Raw genomic sequence first — 20,832 nt, 5'->3', positions numbered from 1 at the left:
TATCTGACAGCAGCAGCGAGGGGTATGCCTGTGGGAGGTGTGCCCAGGTTGAAGAGATGCTCAGGCAGGTAGCGGTGCTCCGGGAGGAGGTGAGCAGGCTCAGGAGCATCAGGGAGTCAGAGAGGGAAACTGACTGGTGCAGGTGTACTCTGCCCTCTCTGACACAGACTCACGAGCCTGCCACAGCACAAGTGTCTCCTGCTACACAGAAGACAAAGTTCCCTCATCGCACCAGGCAGTAGGAGGGGACCTAGGCCAAGGTGGGGAATGGAGGCAGGTTCCTGCTCGGGGTGGTAGGCGAGCCCTGTCCCTGCCCACCTCACCTTCCCATCTACCCTTATCTAACAGGTATGAAGCTCTAGAACATGACCGTCGAAACAGCGATGTAGACAAAAGCCCGTCCCAGTTGGAGAGGGTGCCTAAGGCAAGGCAACCTACCCCCCGCATTGCTACACCTTCTGTCAGGAAAGAAAGGTTATCATCATGGAGGACTCCCTTGTGAAAGGGACAGAGGGCCCGATATGCCGACCGGACCCAACCCACAGGGAAGTTTGGTGCCTCCCTGGGGCTCGGGTGAGAGACATTGCTAAGAAAGTCACGCGCCTGGTACGGCCCACCGACTACTACCCACTACTGGTCTTTCAGGCTGGCAATGACGAGGTAGCAAGGAGAAGTCCGAGAGCGATCAAAAGGGCCTTTAGGGCGACTAGTTAAAGGTTCAGGGGCACAGGTTGTGTTTGCCTCTGTCCTTCCGATAGGAGGGATCAATGTTGACAGGCAGACTCATCACATTAATACGTGGCTTCGGGACTGGTGCAACCGGCAGAACTTTGGGTTTTTCGATCATGGGAAAGTCTACGCGACACCAGGCCTGCTGGCAGCAGATGGGATGCGCCTCTCTCAGAGGGGGAAAAGGATTTTTGCTCAGGAGTTAGCAGGACTGGTAGATAGGGCTTTAAAACAGAGTTGAAGGGGGAAAGGGATAAAACCAGGCACGCCGGTGATAAGCTAAGGGATGGTGCACTAGAATCAGAGGCACTGTGTGCTAGTGAGGTCCTTCGGTCTGCTCCATAAGGTGCTGTGTGCAGGGAGGCGCATTTGAAGTGCTTCTACACAAATGCACGCTGTATGAGGAATAAAATGGATGAGCTAGAAGTCTTGGCCCAGCCCCACAGCTACGACATCATCGGCATAAGCAAAACCTGGTGGGATGAGTCCTGTGGGTGGTGTGTAACAATAGATGGTTACAGGCTCTTCAGGAGGGACAGGCAGGGTAGGCGAGGTGGTGATGTACATGAAGCAGGAGCTGGACAGTGTGGAACTTCAAGTTGGCGATGGCAAAGTTGAGAGCCTCTGGGTAAGGATTAAGGGACGAACAAATAAAGGGGATGTCGTTGTGGGAGTCTATTACAGACCACCCGACCAGGACAACAATGCCGATGAATTTTTCTTTGCAGAACTAAGAGATGCCTCGAGATCAACTCCCCTTGTCCTTATGGGGGACTTCAACTTGCCAGACGTCAACTGGGATGACCACACGGCTGACACGAGCAAGTCCAGGAGGTTCATAAAGCACCTAGATGATAACTTCTTGGTGCAGGTGCTAAGGGAGCCAACTAGGAAAGGTGCCCTCCTAGATCTGTTGCTGGAGAACAGAGAGGGTCTTGTGGGAGACGTGGCAACTGGTGGCTGTCTCGGCCACAGTGACCACAAAGTGGTTGAGTTTAAAATTTTTGGCAACAGAAGGAAAACTGCCACCAAAACTTCAGCCCTGGATACGGGGAAAGCAGACTTCAGGCTGCTCGGGGAACTAGTCAGCAAGGTCCCCTGGGAAACTGCTTTTGAAGGCATTAGCATCCATCAGTGCTGGTCAGTCTTTAAGCACTGCCTCCTAAAAGCACAGAATCAGGCAATTCCAAAATATCAGAAGTGAAGCAGGCGAGGCAGAAGGCCAGCCTGGCTGACCAGGGATCTTCTACTGGAGCTTAGGCGAAAAAAGAAAATGTACGGCTGCTGGAAGGAGGGTCAGGCAACACGGAAGGAAAACAGGGACACTTCACATTTGTAGGAAGAAAATTCGTGTGGCCAAAGCCCAACTAGAGTTGAAGCTGGCCAAGTCTGTGGGAGACAATAAAAAGGTTTTTTTTAGATATGTGAAATGATGATCAATGAAATGGTGATCAATGATAACAGGGAGCTCCCTCTGTAGGCTGTCTTTATTTGACTGCATAGCATCAAGCATCTGGAGGCAGCTACAAAAAAAGTAAGAATTATTTTTTTAAGCCACTGGCATACTGCTCAAGCTCAGCAATTGCCTTTGAATTCAATTATTAAAACTTGGTTCAGGGGAAGAACGCTTGCTGTTTCTTAGTTAGCCCAGAGGTGGCCTGCGTCCCCTCATCCCCGCTCTTCTCAGGCTCCATCACTTCACATATTTCAAGTATTCGGTGCAAGTTTGGGCAAAATTACACAGGAACAACTGCTTTGGTTGCCAAAGAGCCTAGATGAACAGACCAGCTCCTCTTAATAACTGTGAACTGACCTACCTACCTCTGCATTAAGCTCTGAGCGCTGCTGAGTATGTACTCAGCAGACAGAGAATACCCACTTCTCCTTTTCCTCACAACATAAGTTACTTTTGTTTTCTGCTCTGATGCAGTTTCATATGAGCAGCATATTCAGCTCCCCTGACAAAGCTGAGAAGTTTGCTCTAACTGATAAACTGTAAGCACCAACAATTTTTTGTGTGTTATGATTACTTGTAGCAGACAGCATTTTCCAACAGATCATTTTACATTCTAGATTATATGTTTCGCTGGTTCTACTCCACATGCTAAAATTGCTGATTATTCCTGCTCTATTGTTTGCACATAAACAGTGAGAAAAACCATGGGAACAGAAGTTACGGCTATTAGTGACACTTGTGCCAAAAAGCTGTCATGCAGCCATGAGCCTGCTTCCAATGAAAACCAGAAAGAACACCAAAAAACACAGTGCTATGTGAGGTAGTTTCAGTATTCATGGAAGTAAGTACAGGAGGCTTTTTTTTTTTTTTTTTAACTCAAAAGTCATGATTTCTGAATGAGTCAACAGATCTTCTAGTTGAGTCCATCATCTCATATACTTTTTATAACACCTACTACCCTGAAAGCACTCTCATCCTCTCAAAACAACAAATGGACACAAATAGATCCACCCTTTGCAAGAACCTGGTGAAACAGAAACAGTGTCAGCAGAAAGTCCCAGCATGAAAACTATGTTCTTGCTGGAGGTGAAAAAACTCTTCTCATGCGTTAATCAGACTTGTCTGGAAACCCCTTCCTGACCTCAAACATGGAGCAGATTGCACACATACGGGGAAGAGTTATTACATGAGGAAGGGGGTTCTCTGGACTACGACAGCACACCAATTTACCCTCCTCAGTGTCTGTTCTCTGTGGCCAACTCTGACAATCTAGAGAACAGTGGAGGAAGAAATACACTACCTTAAACAATTTTCCCCTGTAAGAAAAGCCTGCTTCCCCCTTAAAGCGGAGGTTCACCCAAATATATAAAATCAGTTAAACCCATCTTAATTTAGAACTAAAGTGCTACCAGCAACACAAATAAATAAACAAATAAATAATCCTGCTATTCCTGCAGCCAAGCAAAGAGGAAGAACAAGCAGAGTAAATAGAGTCCCAGAAGGTGACTCACTGACAACATCCCTGATTTCCCCCCAACCACGTGGACATTTTTACACCAGTAAGTTCCCTGAGATTCCAGGTTTAAGCCTTTCTTCGACATTGTTATCTAGCTCCAGGTGAAGCACTCCAGATAAAAGCAAGCCTTTAACCTCTCCTGCAAGCTATTCCTGTATGTAAGCTCTATCACTGCTAGGAAACTGTGTCATACTTTAAAGAATCTGTGTACCTTTGATTTTCAGTTACCGGATCTCAAAGAGACTAAAAATATTCAACTATCAAATAACTTTTCAATAGGCAAGGATTTCCACAAAGTAGCTGAGACTTCTTGACCTTCTTCTCTTGGATGTGTCTGAATAAACTGAGTTCATTAGATCTGTTACAGGGCTTTTCCACAACCGGAACATTTGTGTGGCCTCCTCTGAACCTTCCAGGATCTTCATACTTTACCTGAAGAGCTACTATAACTGGACCTTATGCTCTAGCAGCCATTCTAACAATACTGTGTGCACACACAATCACTCCAACTTGATTCCCTTTAAAAAGGGGAGGATATCAACTCTTCCCACAACAGCAAACTTCAAATGGCATCACTGATGCAACTAAATCCTGCAAGTCGCTATCTAACAGCTTCCTACCACATAAACAGAGGAGGTGACCTTGGTTTTTAGACTTCATATGTTCTTTTTCACTACATTAAGATGCTTCCCCAGTTTGGACTCATCTAACCAGAAAGGTCAGAACAGGCTACAGCACTAACATCTTGTCACTGCAAAGGTTATAAACCTTCTTTTGGATAATTTAAGTCAGTAGACATATTAGTATTCGAACAAAGAATTTGTAAGAATAGGAGCTGACTGGAAATAGGCCGCATATTTATGTCTTCCAATGAACAATCAAGCTGTGTTGTTTGTTCCTAAGCTCCTTCTGCACTTTTGCCTCACTGCCATACAACAGTATCTTTGTTTAATCAAATTGCCACATCGCGATAGAATCAAGTTCCTCAGAGAATTTCAAGTCCGTGACAGTCAAGATAATAATAATTGACTTAATTGGATCTTGAAATCTCTTCCCAAGAGGGGACATGAGGTTTATTAGAAAAGAAAAAAAAAGTATTTTATAAGCATGTCTCTTGGTCTTTAGTATCTACATTCATCATTGAATCACAGAATCATACAATCATTAGGGTTGGAAAAGCCCTCCAAGATCATCTGGTCCAACCACACCCCTACCACCAATGTCACCCACTAAGCCATGTCCCTCAGCACCATGTCCAACCTTTCCTTAAACACCCCCAGGGACGGTGACGCCACCACCTCCCTGGGCAACCCGTCCCAATGCCTGACCGCTCTTTCTGAGAGGAAATGTCTCCTCATTTCCAACCTGAACCTCCCCTGGTGCAACTTGAGGCCATTCCCTCCAGTCCTATCACTGGTTACCTGTGAGAAGAGGCCGACCCCCAGCTCCCCACACCTTCCTTTCAGGCAGTTGCAGAGAGCAATGAGGTCTCCCCTGAGCCTCCTCTTCTCCAGACCAAACACCCCCAGTTCCCTCAGCCGCTCCTCACAGGACTTGTGTCCCAGGCCCTTCACCAGCTCCGTAGCCCTTCTCTGGACACGCTCCAGGGCCTCGATGTCCTTCTCGTAGTGAGGGGCCCAAAGCTGAACCCAGCACTCGAGGTGCGGCCTCACCAGAGCAGAGAACAGGGGGACGGTCACCTCCTATTTTATCTTAATCCTGCAACAGACATCAGGTTACCAAACGTACAGTTTTCCCCCCCTACAACACGTTTCATCTTTCCACGTGCACGGACAACACTTGTGGCACTTCCAACCCCGCTGAACTGTTCCCCCGACTTTCCAAAAGTATTTAAAAATCAGTAAGATGGAACTCGGCCAGCGGGTTTTAAAACTAAGCCTCTTCGTTTGAAGGCACAGCGCTGCCGTCGCTGCCTACGGCAGGGCGCCCCTGGCTTCCGCTGACCGCGGCCAACTCGCCCTCGGCAACCACCGGGGCCGCCCGCGAGCCACGCAGCGGGTCACGCACGGCGAGCCTGCCGGCACCGAGGCGCGGAGCTGCGCCCCGGCAGCTCCCCCTCGGCAGCCGCTTCCCCCCCGAGCCGCCGCCGCTGCCCGGCCTCCTCCGCCCCAGCCTCCAGCCCCCAGGCTCCCCCTCAGCCCCGAGGCAGCACCGGGGGCCCGACCGAGGCCGCGCGGCTCTATCCCGGCTGCGGCCCGCCCGCCCCTCGCGCTCCCGAGGCTCCGGGTCCGTCCCCCCCCGCCCCGACACCGCGAGCCGCTCACCTGCCGCCGCTCGGAGCCGCCCCCCCGCGGGGCCCGCGGCTCGGCTCGGCTCGGCTGGGCTCGGCGCGGAACCCCCGGCGCCCGGTGCCGCCGCCCCGCCGGCCCCCCTTGGCGGCAGCACCGACCGCGGCGCGGCGCCTGCAGGGGGCGCCGATGCCCGTAACAAGCCTGCGAACAAACCCGGTGTGTGTGTGTGAGTGCGAGTCTGTGTGTGTGAGGGGAATGTACCGCGTGTGTGAGTCTGTGTGTGTGAGGGGAATGTACCGCGTGTGTGAGTCTGTGTGTGTGAGTGTGAGGGGAATGTACCGTACTGACCCGAGAGTTTCCCGTACTGACCCGCTGCGCGTGCCCTGCTTGAGGTGCACCCAGATGCGGCCGTGACAATAAATCTGTATTTCACCGAATAAAACCAACGCCTCGCGGGCCGTGCCGGTCCTGCCCCTGCCCGTGCCCCGCCAGCGGCACCGCCGGAGATTCTACTCGGGGGGCTTTCTGAGCCGCCCTTCGCTGCCATGGCCAAGCGGAGCCGGCGCCGTGCGCCCCTCGCCCTCTCACCTCGCCCTTCTCCCCCGAAGCACGGCCGGGCCCGCGGGGCCCCCGCGCCCCACGCAGCGGGACCTACGGGGCGGCAGCGGGGCCGGCTCCCGGCCTCTGGCCTCCCCCCGCCGGCCCCGGGAAGGAGGGCGCTGGGCGCGGCGGCCGCCTCCCTCCTCAGCGCCTCCCGCCCGGGGCAGCGCCCGCTCCTCGCCGGGGCGCCGGCTGGGAGCCGCGGGGCCGGAGGGCGCAGGCCATGGCCTACCGGGAGCTGCTGAGGCGCTGGCACCAGGGAGTGCTGGCGGCGGACGGCGGCGACTGGGACGCGGCGTTGGACATCTTCTGCGGCATCGAGGAGCCGCCGTCCAGGATCTGCTTCAACATCGGCTGCGTGCACCTGCGGGCCGGGAGGCTGGAGGAGGCCCTGCGGGTGAGGGGCTGGCGGCAGGCTGGGGCCGGGCTCTGTCTGGGGCGGATGGCGCTTTCCTCACCTTGATTCCTGGGGGATTAGTGCTTGTAGGCACTCTTCTGAGACACCTTTCTCAAACTACTTTAAATCCAGTGCTCCTTACTCAGCACGTTGGGCTGATAGCTTGGGTGTGAGTGGTGATGGTGTGGGGATAAAACAGGGAGCGCTGCAGCTCTGTGCATCCCTAAGTAATCCCGCACGAGCTAAGATTTCTCCAAAATAAGTTGCTATCCTGGACTACCCTTGTCTTTTGGAAAGTGAGCTAGCTACCTGAGAAGTGTGCTGAGATAAACTGTTTCAGCATCTAGCAGCCAGCCTGTCTGCATGTCTCTCTATCAGCAGCCCAACAAAGAGATGTATATAAATACTTTGTCTTAAACAGCACAAAGAGGAGCGCAGGCTGTGCTGGAAGGGGCTGGGGCAGAACTGGGGCAGCACCGAGCAGGGCCATCGCTGCGAGACAGCAGCGTGGTGGTGCCCGAGAGCCTGTTTCCAGCCCCAATAAACGGGCACCTACGGGGAAGCAGATCAGTTACGCTTCTGCTTACACCAACGGTTGGTTGTTTATTTTGTCTTTTATAGCACGGTAGAGCAGACAAAGTAAAGTGTGCTGGCTGAGTCATGGGAGAGGCCAGCCACCTCTGCCGAGGAGCACAGTCACTCCTTAATGTCCTGCAACGTATTTTCCCCATTGCGGTGCTGTCCCTGTTTACACAATGTAAGGAAAGTCTGGGGTTGCAGGCTTGATTCATTATCTACACACCATCTCATTGCAATGGTAAGTGTAGGACACACCTCCTAGCTTTATCAGAAAGGTACTAGTACAAAGCAGAGCGGGAAACCACTTTGAACCACTGCTTACATGCTGTTACCAGCTTTCCTGGTACTTACCTCTACTCAGCTGGGAAACTGGGATCAGAAATACCAATTTGTAGATGCAGTTTGTGAACCCCTTCAATTTTCTCCCTTTACACGCTCATCACCACAGGCATTTCAAACAGCCAGTTATCAGGGCAAGCTCTGCTCAAGGCAACAGGCTCTGCAGATTACAAAACCTCATGTGGCAAACATGGTTCATTTGTTACTGTCAGTCTGTTTTCCCAAGGAAGGATAAAATCCTGAAGCTTATCTCATACAGAGCCAAGACCTGAAAGGTGACTTGAAGCCATCTCCTGCCCTTCGGCCTGGATCACAGCCCCACATTTCTTAGACAAGACAAGCTGGTCACAAGCCCAGGGATGGCTTCTGCACCCCGCTGGGTACATATGCCCAGACACTGACATAAGAGATCCTAACTGACCCCCAGGATATCTGTGTTTTTCTTTTTAGGCATTCAATAAAACAGTTACCAAGGACAACTCCCTCGCTGTTGGCTACTTTCAGAGGGGGTTCGTTTATCTGCAGTTGGAAATGTAAGTGATGCTCTTGCCTGTTCATTCTCTGGTTTTCTCCTTTTACTAAAAAGTTATTCCTAAAATTCACTCCTCCAGTAATTTTAAGCAGTTCATAAGGTCTGATTTGGCCTTGTAAACCATGTCACACGTCAGCAAGTGTTACCTCCCATTTACACAGGAGAACTGAGAAAATGTGAGCTGCACAACTCCAGGACCCCAGAGCTGGCTAATGTGACATTATTGTCATGTACACACAGAGAAAGAAGCCACTCCTATATGCAGGAGTGATGGGAGATTATATTGCCATCCAGTTTTTCACTGGGAATGAAAATATAATTGCACTAGTTGGTGTGTCTTCGCATGTTATATGCGAGTTTGGCCTTCCCAAAAACACAGTCTGCTGGCAGGCTCATGGATGGTAGTGCCCTGCCCTGGCCTAGAGCTGCTCCCCCTCCAGCTCTTGATCAGGTAACCACTGCACAGCCCTTCCCACATTTCATAGCCTGAAACCTCAGTGGGAACCTGTTTTGATTTCGGTTGTATAGCTGGTATAAATTCAGACTAATCCCCTCCTTATCTTTAGAGTTTCTCCAGACTTCTACTAGCAGTGCTCTGGCCATTCATGTATGCTCACCATCAGGTGATGGAGCTTATGCCATTTGTTAACCTTTGTTCTTTACATTTTCTCATCCTTGGCAATGCAACTGTGCTTCAGGTATCAAAGCCTATTGTTTATCCCAAATAGTAAAATAATGCAGATAATCCTAGAGAAGAGATGCACCGTGTTCATTTTGTATGAACTACCCAATAGGTAGGAACTACCCAATAGGACAGGAAGTTTTGTGGTCACAGGACGACATGTCTGTGGTGCATCTCTCTTCATCTAGCCTTTCAGGAAGAATACATTGCTAGTTTGATTCTTGAACTTCGTATTAGAGTCTTTAGCTTTTTTAAGTCTCAGTTTCACCTGTCATCTCTGCATTGTAGGTACGAAGAAGCTCTCTCTGACTATCAGATGGCCTTCAGTCATCTAAGACAAAATCCCTTCATTGATTACAAGCAGCTGGGGCTGAGGCACATTCTCTATGCATGGGAGGTAAGGGCCAACCTGTCTCAGTCATCTTTCCCCTCTGTTGGGGGTATTCATCGTGTTTTCAGCAGTAGGCACTAGTAACCCAAGAGCTTTTCAAGACAGTACATTAGGACAGTAAGAAATTTCTGTTTGTGCTTTTATAATTAAGTTCCCTTAAAAAAGTAAAAAAAGGTCATACAACAATGTCATCTCTGAAGAGTTTAACAAATTACTGTTTGAAAAGTGAAATTGTTTGGAGCAGATCCCCAGGAATTTGCCTTTTTTTTTTTAAGCTTACTTGCATAAATATGCATGAAAGTTAGGTTGAAGTATAGACAGATAGGAAAAAAATTTGTCCAGAATGAAGATTTTTAAAAAGCTCATGTGCACAAAAGCCATCTTTCCAAACGTAGCAACTTGTCTCAAAATTATCTCTGTCTAACCTACATACTGGGCATCAAGCTGCATATTGCTTCTGTAACACTTCACGCTGCAGCTTTTATATTTTTCCACAGAGATGACCTGCCACATCCTGTTCATAAAAGTCTGTCTGAACTGATTATAAATGTTGGTAATATTGAGATTGTAAATGACTCCTTGAAACTGTGCGTGCATTACTGCGAGGGTTCATTTTGTGTTCTGTCCTGAGTTCTTGCACACAGACAGAAAAGTAGATACAGGAAATGAGTATTTAATCCCTTACTCCTGCAAGAGCAGTCATTGTGCAACTCAAATCAAGCATGCCCATGAACCAGTCATTCAGCCTTGTTTAATTTCTGTGCTCATTATACCTGGCAGGAAGAAGCTATCCTTGGCATCTGTAACACTACCCAAACCTTACTGTTTTTAACAGTTTCAGTGCCACAGTACTGCTTTCTTTGAGCTCAGACACACCTAGAAATAATAGGTTCCCTTTAAAAAGCACAGGGCTACAGGAGTGCCCAGTTTCATTAGGAGGAAGTTGGTGCTCTTTGATATGAATATCCAGTCCCTTGCTCCACATGCTCTACGTATTACCAGGATGTGTGCCCTCACGGTGCTGACACCCTGAACTCAGGATCTACATCCTGATTCATTTCTATTTCACTCTGACATCTACCTGCAGCTCATTGTACAAATTATGCAGACAAAAGCCTTCTGCAGAACTGTGCCATCAGCTTTCCCCAGGTACGGCCTCTCAAAGGCTGTATCTGATCCTCTCAAAGCAAAGGAAATTTTGGTGGATGGTTTAGAAATCCTGAGATTTTTTGCCTCTTTCAGGGCTGTAGTACCTCTACTGAGCTGAGTGAAAGCTGCTGCCTTGTCTTTCCAAGAGGGAGTACCTCTGCAGTTCCAATAGGCGTTCAACATGACCATTCTACCCCGAAAGAACAATTTTCTATTGTGATGAAGGAGTGAAGGAAAAGCATCCTACTACCTGCACATCTGTCCCAAGCACAGCTCACATCCAGATACACAAAGCAGTTTACAAACTGATAACCATCACGTAAAATAGTAAGAAATTGGAGGGAGGCTATTTGGCCACACTTCTGTCTTGTAGGCCAGCAGCGTTTCTGTACACTAACTGTTGGCCAGTGACAAGAAGGAAAGAGTTATCGTCCTCTTACTTAAGCATATAAATTGAGGCTTCCTGACACCCAGTTTGTGATACTTCCACACTTTGCCACTTCAGCAAAGAGTGTACTTACATGCTGGGTAACAAGCTACAGCTAACAACTTACGCATTCAGAGCCCACTGCAATGGACAACAATTTTAGTTAAGTTATCCCAAAGCAAAAGAGAATCAGAGTAATTCTGCACAGCAAAAAATATTACCTAGTTACATGCATAAAAGAACCCATGCAGCTTGCCAAGGAAGTCCTCACTGGCTTCTTAGACACGGAAGGAATAAGATCAAAACCTGTGTGGTAGCAGAGTGTTCATCTGCTCTTCCCCATGCCACTCCTTGTCTTGAACAGAACTGGACTGCCAGCTCCCAGCTGGGAGTACAGCTTTTATCTCTTTCCACTCTGATTATGATTTTTTTTTCAGCTGTGCTCCTCACAGTGCCTCTCCTGTAATCAGGGGAGCAGGTTTGTGCTGCTGCCATATTCACAGTGTTTCTGTGCCAGGTCCATCTTGCTTGGCTGAGCTTTGTAGGTTGCACTGGGTGGTTGCTCAGCTGCAGCCCTCTGAGCAGCAGGCAGACAGCTCTGCTCCCTCCTTGCTGGCCTCAGGTGCTGTACAGCACTGCAGCAGCGCAGTGCCGGCTGCAGCAGTGGCAGGAAGCCAGAGTCACCCTAGACAAGGCTGTCGTGTGGAGACCTGAAGGAAGAACAGCAATGTTGGCCTTGGCCCTTGAGCAGGTGCAGGTAAGACCACGTCTGTGGGCTCCTGGGGGTGTGCCTTTGGCTCAAGATGATAAATCCAAGATAAAAACATGCTAATTATTGTATCTGTTCAGGTTTTCCTGTCAACCCACCTGCTTGGTCTCCTGGGGACAGTCTAAGCCATTTCTGTGTGATGCTCTACCAAATTTCAGCTAATCTAGTAATTCCACAGAAACACCAGAGTTGGGAATTGTGGGATAACCTCTCAGGTTGGGGAGGGTACTTTCTAGTCCCTGCTGTTCAGGAGCTTAGTTATATTCATACGTATACTATAAAACAAGTTGTCTTCTGGAGTGTTTAACTGCAGTACCCCTTCAAGTGCAGATTTTGATGGTCTCACTTTTCATGAAACTGTCTGACTTTTTTGAATCCTTTTGGCCTCAGTGATAATTAGTAGCAGCTCAGACATAAATGGCGATCACATTTAGAGCTTGAATAGAGTGTAATCAAGTTTACGGAGCTGGTTCTAAATAATACTTTTCGGTTAGACTTTTTTATGATCAGGAACAACTTAGAGGTCTCCAATTTACTTTCCCTGGAGGATCCACTATTTTCCTACCTCCATAGGTCCTTATCTTACTTGTATCCTTTCTAAAGATTTCTAAAGATTTATCACTTTTTAAATCTGACCATCTCTTTTAGCATCATGACTGCATTTTACATTAGCATATGATTTACATTTGCTGTTTGCATGATACTCATTGGTTGCATAGACTGACAAAACAAAACCATCAGAAATCAAACTGCTCAGAGATTTTTTTAATAAGCCTTACTCTACTGCCCTCCCTTCCCACCCATCCCATGCTGACAGGGTCAGCCTTTGATTAAACACTAGGCAGTGGCTACTGCACTCTTAATTTTCATGTGCTTGTTAAACCTGAGTGACCTTTTTCAAGTTCACAGCTAGATTTTTTGCTCCATTGTCTTCCTGGAGCTGGTTTCACACACACACAGAAGCTATACTTGCTTTTCACTGCTGCCACATTTCATTTAATATTAACTGATGGTTTTCCTTTATCTTCTTTCCCTGCCCTAGAATCATCTGTTTTTAGAGCCTATGCAGGTTCCCCTTGGAGAATTTTTCAGACCACGGAAGAAGGAAGTTGAACAGCTGGATTCAAAAGATTTCCTGGGTAAACCCAAGGTAAAAGACATGTTTAGATTAAGATTAAGAGCAAGCATATAAAAATTCCACCTCCTGACATCTCCAGAGAGCATTATTGCTGGACACTCCAGCAATCAGTCAGTGCACTAGTGGAGACCCAATGGCAGAACCGTCAGGACTTGCAGCGAGTCAAGGCATCTTAGACACACAAATCAAAATCTGTTAGAATTGACACCTCTTCTATCAAAATCGCACATTGCTGCTAAAAAAAGCTTTGAATCTGAGTCACTTAAACTCTGAAAAAGCTGAGTGTGCTTAGGGAACCTTGTGCTGACAACGACATTTTCAAAGGAGTGCTTTCCTCCAGCTTGCTCCTACTCACTGCTGCATTCCCACTGGGACAAACGTGTGTTCAGGAGACAAATGCTTTGCCACATACTTTAATGCAAGTCAGCAGAGAATTTCTCTGATCCCTTCTGTGCCCAGTGCATTCATCAGAAGTGCCATAGGCCATAGAGCTCTTACATGAATAAAGGAACAGGAAAGTAATTCACTCACATACTTTTGAAGAACTTCGGAACAATGAAAAAAACGGACAAAAACAGCTGAAGCTCTTTTGGGAGTCTAGCTCTCATTTTCCACTATGTGCATGGCCCTACTTTATGAAGGGGGTCTGAGTGGATAATCTTGCAGGAAATCTCTTCATCCACCTTGGATTCACATTTTTTTTCTCCCACAGGTGATCTCGTCCATCATTCCCAATGATGAGTACATTGGCTTTGAACCTCTCAGGCCCCAGGTGAGCAGGACATAGCTGTGAAAGGTGGAATGGAGCAGTCATGGAGCTCCATGTAGGGCTTCAGATCCTAACTCTGTCATGGTAAGAGTGTATGATGAATGTGGTTAAAAGGGGAAGACAGAAAATACCACATGTGAAGGTCTACCCCATTCAGAGGGACAGTAAATAAGACAGTGCCTTTGCTATATTACATGCTGTTATAAATAGATTCTGTTGTTTCCCCCACAGAAACAGGGCTTTTATGAACCCAGTGCTGATGCTGTACGGTAAGTGTTCAGTTCCAGCCTGGTCTAACTCTGCTCTTACTATTTCTGCTCAGAAAGTTGCGTTTTGTCCTCTGATGTCTTTGTTTGAGGACTCTTTATGATCCACAGCCACCTCCCCCAAAGGGTGGGGTGGATACAAAATGCACAAAGGTTTGTGGCTGCGAGAGATACTGCAACTGAAAAGAGTTTGACAGTTCAGTAGCACCTCTTATGTAAAGATATCAGGGCAGTTTGAAAGAACTGATTCAATGATTTTGGGATACAGGCAAGAATCATGTGGCTGGGAAATGGGAGCGGAGAGGCTGTAGAACCTGCTCAGGTCAGTGGCAGAGGCTACTCAGCTGTCTAGTCGTAGTTTCCAGGACAAAGTGTGTTCACTACCTGGTTCAAAAATCATGAAAGTCGTTTGGTTTGGTGATCTTGTACCAACAGAACTTCAAGGCTGAATTTAGTCATTGTTTTGATCTGGAAGATGTTTATCATTATTTTCATTCTTTCTTTCCAGAGACCGTGAATCGGGCTACTATCGAGTTTTGTCCAATTATTACCTTGAGGACTCAGAGAAGTTGGCAGTGAAAGCCAACAGTTTGGTCTTTGTGCTAGCAAGAGGAGCGGATGGCTGGGCTACAGCCATACATGACGGACAGGTAAGGGAAACAGAGGGGCTTTCCAGCAGAGACCACAGCCCTGCTGTGAACAGAAGCTCACTGCAGTCCACTGAGCACATCGTTGGGGACCCATTTATAGCACTGCAGAGCTGAGGATGAGTTCAGGAGCTCATTTCCGCAGACCAGTTACTAACCATAGGTGTCTCTGACGCTTGGCTCCCATCAGCTTCTCCCATTCACCTCTGTGCCCACAAGGGCACCTTTGTGGGCATTTGTGCTCTCTACTGTATGGGATGTATGTATTCCTGTGGTGGAATCTGGTAGGATGACAGTCATGAAGGACCACGTTTTAGAGCAGTATTTGTCACCAGGGAGTTCTAACAGAGCCAAGGAGATGGCCTGGTCCCTTACTAGATATAATTTATAAATAGATTGAATAGAAACAGGTAAATATGACAACATGGAAAATTATTTTGTTGACATAAGCCATTTCTCACATCTGTGTAAGTTCTTTGAAAAAGTCAGTGCACACCTGGATTAGGTTGAGCCAGTAAACGTATCATTAGCCTGTATTTCAAATAAATAAATAAAAAGATTGTTCATAAAGCCACAAAAAAAGGGAGCTGGTTAAGCACAAGGGGCAGTGCTTTGAGGACTGATTACAGCTTAAAAGAGAAAAAAAGGGTGGGCATAAATGTACAGGTGTTTTTGTTTGTCTGTTTTTAAGAAAGGATGTCCCAACAGAGAATCTGATGTTACCTCAGCATTTAGCATATTTTTAAGTGATATTGTAATAGTGGTAGTGATACAGTGCTTCTTAAGGTGATAATGTGCCATGACTGACAGTCAAATCATTCAACATAGCATAGACCTGGAGCTAACAGTGAAGAGCTACAGAAGGATTTGAATATGCTGGTTGACTGGTCAGTAAAGTGTCAGACAAAATTCAAAGTCAAGAAGAGTAAAACATTACACATACTGGAAGAAAGTAAACATAATTACTCTCGGTGATCAGTTGAAATTAATAGCTCTATAGCAGTGATTGATAAGAGTCGCAGGAAATGGGCTGGTACCCCTTGACATCCTTGCTGCTTCTCTCCCTGAGCATCTGTTTTAGGAGCAGGGTGTTGGACATGGGTTGGTGTTTGGTCTGTCACATCACAGCCACTCCAGTAGCCACACTGCTTTCAGCAGAAAAAGATGTAAAAGGACCCTTGGATTTTGTTCTCTGGTTTCTGAGCACAAACCATATGGGATACTGGGCTCATCCCTGGGCGTGCCGTGGGCACATTTGCAATAGGGTGAAAAGGCAACAGTGCTTTGCAAGGGCAGAAGCACTGCAAACTGGTGTTAACAGAAGACAGACTTGGTAGGCTGGAGCTGCCACAGCAGCAGCTCCTGTCTCAGTTCTGTGCTTTGTGTCCTACAGAAGCTGCGCATACCGACCTCTCTTCTGGAGCCTGCCTCAAAGATGGATAAAGGGGTGAGCTGACAAACTTGCAACCCAGGGAGAGAGGAAGGGACTAAGAAATACACTCAGGACATTTGTTTGTAAGACTATCACAGAATAGAAGAGTGGTGTAAGGTAAACACAGTGTTTGAGCTCAGACACAATGTTTGAGCTCAGACACCTTAAATGAGGACTAAGTGCTCTTGAACTGGAACAACAGAAGGGTTAAAAGCAGGAAAAATGCTGATTTTTTTCTATACATCTGATCTCTTTACAGCAAAATGGAGGGGCTTAGACACATATCCAGGCCACAGTGGCTTGTATCACAGGCAGATATAGGTATTGTTGTCTCTTATCTGCAGTGGGCTGATGGATCACACAAACAGGAGCGGCTGCCACAGCGCTCCTGACCAACTGTCACGTTGTTGTCACAATGAGTCTGAGGGCATGAGACGTGATCGTTCAGCCCCCAGCCTGTTCCCTTGATGTCTACAGCCACCAGACTTAGCACAGAAGCGGGTGAGGAGCGTCTGCATGTTCTAGTTTGCCAGCAGAGCAAAAGCAGGGAAATCTGCAGTGGGATAGTAATATCTTAAACAGGCACAGATTTTTGCCTGGAGGCCATGTGCCTAAGCCCTCAACCCTCACCTTTGACTCAGGAAAACTTCCTTCATCTCCCATAGGCACCTCCATACGTGATCTCAATTCTTCTTCATCCAAACCCAACGCAGCAAGGTGTGACTCAGACCCTAGTTGCCTCTGAGAGATTTTTCAAGCTTATGGTTGTTTTAATATTCCTACGATTTTTTCCTCCAAATGAATCCCTGGCCATAGCATGCACTTGGGCATTTGCTTCATGAACTGGTCTCCCTAGGGTTCTCTCTGGGGTTGCACCCTGAAATTTATAACCTGTTGCAGGCTCTGTCCTGAACACTGGCCTTGCTCACTCTCTGGTGTCTTCTCCTCACTCCTTTCTGATGCTGTTCTGTTGCAGAAGATCAGCATTGGGATTCCTCTCCCTCCTGCCCAGGTGCCTCCCAACCGACTCCATGTGAAGCAGACACCAGGTAGTCTCCTGGGCCAAGGACCCGAGTGGGTGTTTTGTGAAGCTGGTGTGCCCAAAGCCCCCAGCTTTAGGGGTGTGTGGAGAGGCTGCCTGTGTGCTAGTGGGTTGCAGAAGATCTGTGTGGGGCCTCTGCTGACTACAGGGTCTGTTTCTGTGCTCTTGTTCTGCAGAATCTCCTGGTGGAGTGAATGCTTCTGCAAATGATGCTGGTTCCCAGACGGGCTTTGAGGTAAGGTGTTTCACAAACTGACGCTGTCACAGCCTCAGGAGGTTGTAAAAAGTGCAAAGATCAGATCCTCCAAAATTCCTGAGCTGCCCCAAAACCACTGGGGAAAAAAAAACCTCCTCCTCTGTCCATTTTGCCATTCCAGAGAGGCCTTTCCTCCACCACTCCCATGTCTGTGACCGTACAGCTTTGTGAGGCAACCCAAAATTGAATTTTACCTGGGCAATGCCCTTTTGCCATCTTCCAATGAGCCAGAAGCCCCAGGCATGGCAGTGCTCTCAGGCACACACTTTGCAGCCTGTTTTGCAAGAGAGAGCAATCTTTGAACTACCTGCAGTCCCTTGCCAGTGTGACATTTTGTGTCCCTGTCAGCCTGGGTACCACAATAATTCACTCACACTAGCTTTCTTCTGGGATGATGTCCTCCAATGCACTTCTTTGTTATTACCAACCACTGTGTGTGATGGAGCTGGAATTGCTCCTCTGTCCGCCTGGGGACAGCACCTCTCTGGCAGTGTCAGCTGCAGATCAGCTCTGCTGCCTTGTCTTTGCTGCCTATGTTTGTAGGGATTTTGGAGTCATTTTTTGTCAGCTGTACTTCTGACGGAAGGCAGCAGGACACGGGGCCTTGGCTGCACCTCTTCAGCTGGCTGGAGGTCTTGGGGCTCTGCTCATATAGGTTTGGGGTTGGGGGTATCTGTGTGATCAGGCCCAGAAACAGGCTTTCTGGGTCACGGCAAGAACATTTGATCCCAGGCTTTGAACACATAGCTCCCCCCTCCAACATTAAGGTCTTCATTTTGATGCTATGAGCTTCCTTAATAACCGGGATGTCCATGCTGCCACATCTCTCTGCAGATCCCAAACACCCAAGGAGATGCTTCATCCGTCCTGGACAGACCAGCTGTGCTGCGAGTGCGTTGCGAGTGCATGGTGGTGGTGAGGGCAGGCGAGGTGCCGTCTCTGCCCGAGCTGCGGGCCCTTCTACGGGAGCGCTTCAGCCAGCAGGCAGAGCGTGGGAGGCTGAGGTAGGCTCTCGGTGTGCATGCCTTCCCTGCAGTGTGTGACAGCAGTGATTTCCCTGAGGACACAGGCAGCTGACTGTGTCTGGTCTCTGGGAACATTTAATTACCATAGAATCATAGAATATCCCGAGTCGGTAGGGACCCGTAAGGATCGAGTCCAACTCCTGGCTCCACACAGGTCTACCCAAAAATTCAGACCATGTGACTAAGAGCACAGTCCAAATGCTTCTTAAACTCCGACAAGCTTGGTGCTGTGACTGTTCCAGTGCACAACAACCCTCAGTGAAGAACCTCTTCCTGATATCCAGCCTGAACCTCCCCTCTCGCAGCTTGACACCATTCCCTTGGGTCCTAATTGGGGTCATTTAACTGGAGGCTCTTTCCAGAGAACCTGTACCAATGGGGGAACAGAAGGAAAAACTCTGTACATATACAACTGCTGTATATTGGATTTTTTGTGCCCAACTCAGCCTTTAAGACACTCTAGGATCAATGCAGAGCAATCTGGGAGTCTGGCCTAAGTGTTAATTGGTCCTGGGCTGAAATCCCACTGACGGCGACACCCCTAGGGGCACACGGGCAGTGCAGTCATGAGAGGTTAGAATCTACCCCTCAAGTAAGTGTCTAAGGAGGTGAATCTCTTCCTAACAGTGCCATTTCTGCCCACTGAGCATGCAGGATGGCCCCGTGTCATTGTGCAAGGTGATAAGCTGGAGCTGGTTTACAAAGTGAGCTTTGGAGACTGAAGATGGTAGATGGCTAGAAATACCTCAAAGCTTGTCTTCAAATCAGATGATTTGAGCCATGTTAATGAACCCTTGCAGCTACAGGCATTCGGATGGCAAAGAACTGGGTGCAGTTTCAGGAGAGGAAGATCTAGGGAAGATGTGGCAGCAGCTGACAGATGGCAGGCTCACCCTCTGCTGCCAGGTACGTGGGCCATGACAAGCTTGTCTGCTGTGCTGGACTCTAGTCTCTGCCTTGCAACTTCCATTCTGACTTTCTGCTCTAGGACTTGGACTCCCACTCAGGCAGACCCATCCTCTACCGGATGCTGGCTCAGCACGCTTACCCTGCACAGGGACCAGGGGACCTGGAGTTCAGCAAGGGCGACATGCTGGATATTCTCTCTGAAGGTAGCTCTCCAGGCCTGTCTGCAGGCTGTCCCAGGCCAGGCTTTCAGAGTGTGATGCAGGGAAGGACTGGGGAGTGCATGGCTTCTCCGATGCTGTTTCAAGCTTGTGCCCTCAGGATGTGCAGACTAGCACTGGGTTTTGCCCAGAGTTAAATTCCAGCCATGAAAACTCTCCCTAATCCTGCTCCTAGGGGTCAAAGCTAATCTTGCTTCTTTATGTTTCCCCAGTGAATGAGGAGTGGCTTGAAGGACACTGCAATGGCAAGACTGGCATCTTCCCCAAATGCTTTGCAACCCAGACCAATTGTGGTGCTACCTTCCCATAGGGAACAGGAGCCTTCTCCAGCCTGACTGCACATGGAGCCCACTGCCATCAGTCCTGTCTGCCAGGGGTAGGAGACACCAGTACCAGCTCATTTGGCCACAGCCAGCCTAGCCAGGAGCTCTGAACAGGAGATGACCGCCACAAACAGATCCCATGGCGTCTGTTCCAGCAATTTGACAGCATTTACTATGGCCTGGTCCCAGATATGACATTTTTACCTCTGTGCTTCCACTGCCAAAGATTTGCTTGTACGGGGCAGAGAGAGGAGGGAAGAATCTGATGTTTGGCTATGGGAAACATCTGTGCAGCAACCAGAGGAGTCTGCCAGAGCTCAGGAGCTCAAACTACAGGGTGGGAAGATTCTCCTTTGCATGGAGGAATTCACTCCATCTCCCTTGCTGCTAAAGTTCAGGCTGGGAAGGCTGAGCCTTACTCTAATGAAGCAAAGGGAAGCTGACTGTGAGCAGGAGGCAGAGCACTCCCTGGGGCCCTTGTCCACATATTCTTATCTGCACTAGAGAGAGCTGCTGCTCTTTTGGAAGGCTTTTGTAACTATTTTGCAGTGGGGTATATGGGACAACACCCTGGGTTAGGACCATCATGGATCTGCCGGAGCCAAAGGGCTCTGATCATTTATTAGGCCAGATGCCTTTGATTTTTTTTTTTTCAAGCCCTTAAAAAGTCCTACCTGGATTTTACTGCTGTGTGGACAGGGGTCTTGCAGTGCAGAGGAGAGGTAGCTGTGGAAACATCCCTGCTCACAGCAGCCCTGGGCTTTGTCAGAGGCTTGGAGGGATTGTGGAGGGGTCTGGCTGGGCAGTGCAGCACTGGGCTGGTAACTGTAGCTTGAAAGACTGAAATGACTGTCTGGTTCCTGCAGCTGAGATGGTCTGGGCTCTGCTGATGTAGATAAAATACTCAAGTGCCTGGAGCTGCAACGTGCTGTGGATTAAGTGTCTGACAAAGCTGAGCTATATAACTTGAATATAAAATAAACTCTGAG

The 20,832-nt window shown here is 48.4% G+C and overlaps 2 protein-coding genes across 25 annotated transcripts in view; one reads left to right on the top strand and one right to left on the bottom strand.

Annotated features, from left to right (window-relative positions):
- EXD3 (exonuclease 3'-5' domain containing 3) overlaps window positions 1-6,123 on the bottom strand; it is a 300,821-nt gene extending 294,698 nt beyond the window's left edge. For 20 of the 24 annotated variants that reach the window (XR_010826103.1, XR_010826104.1, XM_066980892.1 and 17 more), the window contains exon 1: window positions 5,987-6,123. The gene's annotated coding sequence lies outside the window, so the exon portion shown is untranslated. The remainder of the gene's footprint in view (window positions 1-5,986) is intronic. The other 4 variants (XM_066980895.1, XM_066980903.1, XM_066980907.1 and 1 more) reach the window with 1 other exon arrangement.
- A 129-nt stretch (window positions 6,124-6,252) lies between these two features.
- On the top strand, window positions 6,253-20,828 carry NOXA1 (NADPH oxidase activator 1). Its single transcript, XM_048055938.2, has 15 exons — window positions 6,253-6,950; window positions 8,319-8,401; window positions 9,371-9,479; window positions 11,672-11,806; window positions 12,861-12,968; window positions 13,669-13,728; window positions 13,957-13,994; window positions 14,500-14,641; window positions 16,032-16,085; window positions 17,047-17,119; window positions 17,289-17,347; window positions 18,203-18,372; window positions 19,194-19,299; window positions 19,382-19,505; window positions 19,733-20,828. Exons 1-15 carry the CDS (start codon window positions 6,777-6,779, stop codon window positions 19,828-19,830), a joined length of 1,533 nt encoding a protein of 510 aa, XP_047911895.1. The 5' UTR covers window positions 6,253-6,776; the 3' UTR covers window positions 19,831-20,828.
- Window positions 20,829-20,832: the final 4 nt, after the last annotated feature.

The sequence above is a fragment of the Anser cygnoides genome, chromosome 20, assembly GCF_040182565.1.
Source record: "Anser cygnoides isolate HZ-2024a breed goose chromosome 20, Taihu_goose_T2T_genome, whole genome shotgun sequence".
Taxonomy (NCBI): Eukaryota; Metazoa; Chordata; class Aves; order Anseriformes; family Anatidae; genus Anser; species Anser cygnoides.
The sequence above is the reverse complement of the archived record's forward strand: the minus strand, read 5'-3'. Positions and strand labels throughout refer to the sequence as shown.

Coding starts and splice junctions, on each gene's coding strand:
- NOXA1 (XM_048055938.2), top strand. CDS start 6,777: ATGGCCTACCGGGAGCTGCTGAGGCGCTGGCACCAGGGAGTGCTGGCG. Junction 6,951..8,318: donor GGCTGGAGGAGGCCCTGCGG/GTGAGGGGCTGG, acceptor TTTTCTTTTTAG/GCATTCAATAAAACAGTTAC. Junction 19,506..19,732: donor GCTGGATATTCTCTCTGAAG/GTAGCTCTCCAG, acceptor ATGTTTCCCCAG/TGAATGAGGAGTGGCTTGAA.